At 50.0% G+C, this 5,000-nt stretch overlaps 1 protein-coding gene across 1 annotated transcript; it reads left to right on the top strand.

Moving 5' to 3' along the window:
* Window positions 1-626: 626 nt before the first annotated feature.
* On the top strand, window positions 627-2,402 carry LOC133991965 (potassium voltage-gated channel subfamily G member 3-like). Its single transcript, XM_062430589.1, is given in 2 exon segments — window positions 627-1,228; window positions 1,706-2,402. Coding segments are annotated over 2 exon segments (1,299 nt in total).
* Window positions 2,403-5,000: the final 2,598 nt, after the last annotated feature.

Genomic DNA, 5,000 nt, shown 5'->3' with positions numbered 1-5,000 from the left:
GAGTAGGAGGAGGGGGAGGAAGACTGACGGGGAGATGAAGGAGAAAAATCAGTGTGTCAGTTACTGAGCAGCTTTATGGGAATGAAAGATTCTGTTTCTGTGTAAAAGCCGCTCAGACTGACTGCTGTTTGAAGAGGAGGAGGAGAAGAAGAGGAGGAAGACGAGGAAGACGAGGAAGAGTAGAAAAAGAAGAACAGGAGAAGGAAAAAGAGACTGCTGTTTGAAGAAGAGGAGGAGGAGGAAGAGTAGACAGAGGAGTGCTGCTGCTCTTCAGTGTCAGACTCAACAGTTTGTCGTTCGGCTGCTGAAACAAACAGAAGTGAAACAATCGATGATGATGATGATTTAATGATGAAGATCATCTGGAGCTGAACAGCTGTTTGAATCTGGTGAGTTTTAAGAGTCTGTTACTGTCTCAGGATTCAGTGTTTTATATAAATATAAATATAATGTAAATGTAAATATAAATATAATGTAAATGTAAATATAATAAATATAAATATATTGTAAATATAAATATAAAGCTGTGAGTCAACTCATCAGTAAACAACAGCAGCAGCTCATCGATCTCTGACTGAGGATGAGGAGGAGCAGCTGAGTGATCCTAACCCTTTGAGCAGCGGAGGATGAAGGTGGGCGGCGGTCTGTGCACGCTGAACGTTGGCGGCCGCAGGTTCCTGTTCTCTGCAGAGCTGCTGCAGCGCCTCCCTCTGAGCAGGCTGAGCCGGCTGCAGCGCTGCGTGACGGAGAGCGAGCTGCTGGAGCTCTGCGACGACTACGACCGCGACAGGAACGAGTTCTTCTTCGACCGCCACTCCGAGGCGTTCGGCTTCATCGTGCTGTACCTGCAGCGCGGCTCGCTGCGCCTGCTGCCGCACATGTGTGAGCTGTCCTTCTACAACGAGATGCTGTACTGGGGCCTGGAGAGCTGCCACCTGCTGCCCTGCTGCCAGCGCCGCCTCCAAGACCGCGCCTCCGACTGCTTCATCCACCTCCTCCCTGGGGAGGAGCTGGGCCCCAGGGAGGAGCTGGGCCCCCGGGAGGAGCCGCGGGGCCGCTGGCTGGAGAGGATGAGGAGGACGTTGGAGGAGCCCACCTCCTCGGTGGCGGCGCAGGTCCTGGCCTCGGTGTCGGTGCTGTTCGTCCTCGTCTCCATGGTGATGCTGTGTGCCAGCACCTTACCGGATTGGACAACTGCAGAGACGCTGGACCAGCACAGGTAGGACCGTCAGATTGTTCATGGCACATGATTGGACAACTCATCCTGCCAATGTTTCTCTGATTGGTCTCTCTGTCCTCTCTCTCTCTGATTGGTCTGTCTCTGTCCTCTCTCTGATTGGTCTCTCTGTCCTCTCTCTCTCTGATTGGTCTCTCTGTCCTCTCTCTCTCTCTGATTGGTCTGTCTCTGTCCTCTCTCTCTCTGATTGGTCTGTCTCTGTCCTCTCTCTGATTGGTCTCTCTGTCCTCTCTCTCTCTGATTGGTCTCTCTGTGTCTTCTCTCTGATTGGTCTCTCTGTCCTCTCTCTCTCTGATTTGTCTCTCTGTCCTCTCTCTCTCTGATTGGTCTCTCTGTCCTCTCTCTCTCTGATTGGTCTCTCTGTGTCTTCTCTCTGTCCTCTCTCTCTCTGATTGGTCTCTCTGTCCTCTCTCTCTCTGATTGGTCTCTCTGTCCTCTCTCTCTCTGATTGGTCTCTCTGTGTCTTCTCTCTGTCCTCTCTCTCTCTGATTGGTTGTCCAGGGTCATAGAGGCGGTGTGTATTGGCTGGTTCACCGCTGAGTGTCTCGTCCGTTTCATCGTGTCTCGGGATAAATGTGAGTTCATCAGTCGTCCTCTGAACATCATCGACCTTCTGGCCATCACACCGTACTACGTCTCAGTTACCGTGACGATCCTGACGGGGGAGAACTCGCAGCTGCAGCGGGCCGGCGTCACGCTGCGTGTGCTGCGCATCATGAGGATCTTCTGGGTGATCAAGCTGGCGCGTCACTTCCTGGGGCTGCAGACGCTCGGCCTGACGCTGCGCCGCTGCTACCGCGAGATGGTGATGCTGCTGGTCTTCGTCTTCGTCGCCATGGCGATCTTCAGCGCACTGGCCCAGCTGCTGGAGCACAGCCTGGACCTGGAGGCCAGCAACCAGGACTACGCCAGCATCCCCGCCGCCTGCTGGTGGGTCATCATCTCCATGACGACGGTGGGCTACGGGGACGTGTACCCGGTGACGGTGGCGGGCCGCGTGCTGGGCGGAGTCTGCGTGGTGAGTGGCATCGTGCTGCTGGCGCTGCCCATCACCTTCATCTACCACAGCTTCATCCAGTGCTACACCGAGCTGAAGCTCCGCTCCGCCCGCTCCGCCCTCTCCGCCCGCTCCGCCCGCAGCCTGTCTCACGAGTTCATCAGCTGACCGTTACAGCTCCCCCTGGTGGTTACAGCTCCCCCTGGTGGTTACAGCTCCCCCTGGTGGTTACAGCTCCCCCTGGTGGTTACAGCTCCCCCTGGATCAGGAGGTTGGTTAGATTCCCAGCTCCTCCAGTCTGCATGTCCATGTGTCCTTGGGCAAGACACTGAACCCCAAACTGCTCCCGTTGCTATGCCAACGGTGTATGTATGGTTAGTTTCCCTCTGATGAGCAGGTTCCTGTCATCAGTGTGTGAATGAGATGAAGTGTAAAAGAGCTTTGAGTCATAACGACCAGAGAAGCGCTTTACAGTCCATTAAGCATTTACTCTGTGCTGTAACTGGACCCTGTCCACGGTTTCCACGGTAACGGCGAGTCACAGACAGGAAGTTAAAGTGTTGATCAGGACGGTCGTGCTGCTGAAGTGTGAATGTCAGTTATCTCACTCTTCTTCTTCTTCACTGTTAAATACTGCAGAGAACAAACCTGTCAATCAATCACTGTCATTATTGATTCAAGATGTTTATTCCACAACATTTAGAGCAGAAACACAAGTTAGACGGTTCAAAATGAATGAGTTTATAAGTGAGATGACCAGTAGTACAAGTACCTCAAACTGTACTGGTACTTTACTGCAGTACTGGTACTTTACTGCAGTACTGGTACTTTACTGCAGTATTTCTATGTGATGCTACTTGATTCTTCATTTCTGTGTTTACTTCTCTGATTACTAAATGTTCTTAAAGGAAATGACGTTGTTTCAGTTTCTTCTTTTGGAATAAACGTAGTTTAAATTCTGTCCTGTTGTCGATCAGCTGCAGCTTCACATCACCAGGAACCTGCAGCACTCACACACCATGAACCTGCAGCACTCACATCACCAGGAACCTGCAGCACTCACACACCATGAACCTGCAGCACTCACACACCAGGAACCTGCAGCACTCACACACCATGAACCTGCAGCACTCACACACCATGAACCTGCAGCACTCACACACCATGAACCTGCAGCACTCACACACCAGGAACCTGCAGCACTCACACACCATGAACCTGCAGCACTCACATCACCAGGAACCTGCAGCCCTCACACACCATGAACCTGCAGCACTCACACACCATGAACCTGCAGCACTCACACACCAGGAACCTGCAGCACTCACACACCATGAACCTGCAGCACTCACACACCATGAACCTGCAGCACTCACATCACCAGGAACCTGCAGCCCTCACACACCATGAACCTGCAGCACTCACACACCATGAACCTGCAGCACTCACACACCATGAACCTGCAGCACTCACACACCATGAACCTGCAGCACTCACACACCATGAACCTGCAGCACTCACACACATGAACCTGCAGCACTCACACACCATGAACCTGCAGCACTCACACACCATGAACCTGCAGCACTCACATCACCAGGAACCTGCAGCCCCTCACACACCATGAACCTGCAGCACTCACACACCATGAACCTGCAGCACTCACACACCATGAACCTGCAGCACTCACACACCATGAACCTGCAGCACTCACATCACCAGGAACCTGCAGCCCTCACACACCATGGACCTGCAGCCCTCACACACCATGGACCTGCAGCACTCACACACCAGGAACCTGCAGCCCTCACACACCATGAACCTGCAGCACTCACATCACCAGGAACCTGCAGCCCTCACACACCATGAACCTGCAGCACTCACACACCATGAACCTGCAGCACTCACACACCATGAACCTGCAGCACTCACACATCAGGAATAAACACACTGTATTAATAAAAATCTTTCTGCAGCATCAGTTCAGCCTCTGAAACAGTTTTAGTCTCTTTAAGAGAAACAAACTAATAAATAATCAAGTTTATTTAGTTTTATATTCATCAACAGTTTTGATTCAAAGTGAAGAATTTAAACTTTGAGCTGAATAAAAGCAGGTGTGATGGTTTCAGCTGGACCGGATCCCAGTTGATCCCAGTTGATCCTCTCGTTATGAGTCCTGATCCTCTTCATTACTGTCGGATTACTGCGGATCAGCTGTTCTGTCTTTAATATGAAACCGGCCAATCACATCACACCTGAGAGCAGCTGCTGTCACATGGCGATATTCATATTAACATTTATATTATTAACACTTTATCAATATTTATATTAACATTTATATTATTAACACTTTATCAATATTTATATTAACATTTATATTATTAACATTTAAATGAACATTTCTATAATCCACAGACTGTTCTGAGTGATTTATTGATCACATCTGTTTGCAGCTTTGATGTTCATGTCTTGTGTTGCCGTGGTTACAGGGGTTACTGTGGTTACCATGGTTACGGGTTAGTGTTGACTTGTTGTCCTTCACATTTCATTTAGTTTTACAGATTTCTTCTTTTCTGCCTCGTCGTGTTGAAGCTTCTGTTCATTAAAGGAACAGTTCACATAATCAGTCAGTCAATCAATCAATCAATCAATCAGTCAGTCAGTCAGTCAGTCAGTCAATCAATCAGTCAGTCAGTCAATCAATCAATCAATCAATCAGTCAGTCAGTCAGTCAGTCAATCAATCAGTCAGTCAGTCAATCAATCA

Source organism: Scomber scombrus, chromosome 12 (assembly GCF_963691925.1).
Source record: "Scomber scombrus chromosome 12, fScoSco1.1, whole genome shotgun sequence".
Taxonomy (NCBI): Eukaryota; Metazoa; Chordata; class Actinopteri; order Scombriformes; family Scombridae; genus Scomber; species Scomber scombrus.
The sequence above is the reverse complement of the archived record's forward strand: the minus strand, read 5'-3'. Positions and strand labels throughout refer to the sequence as shown.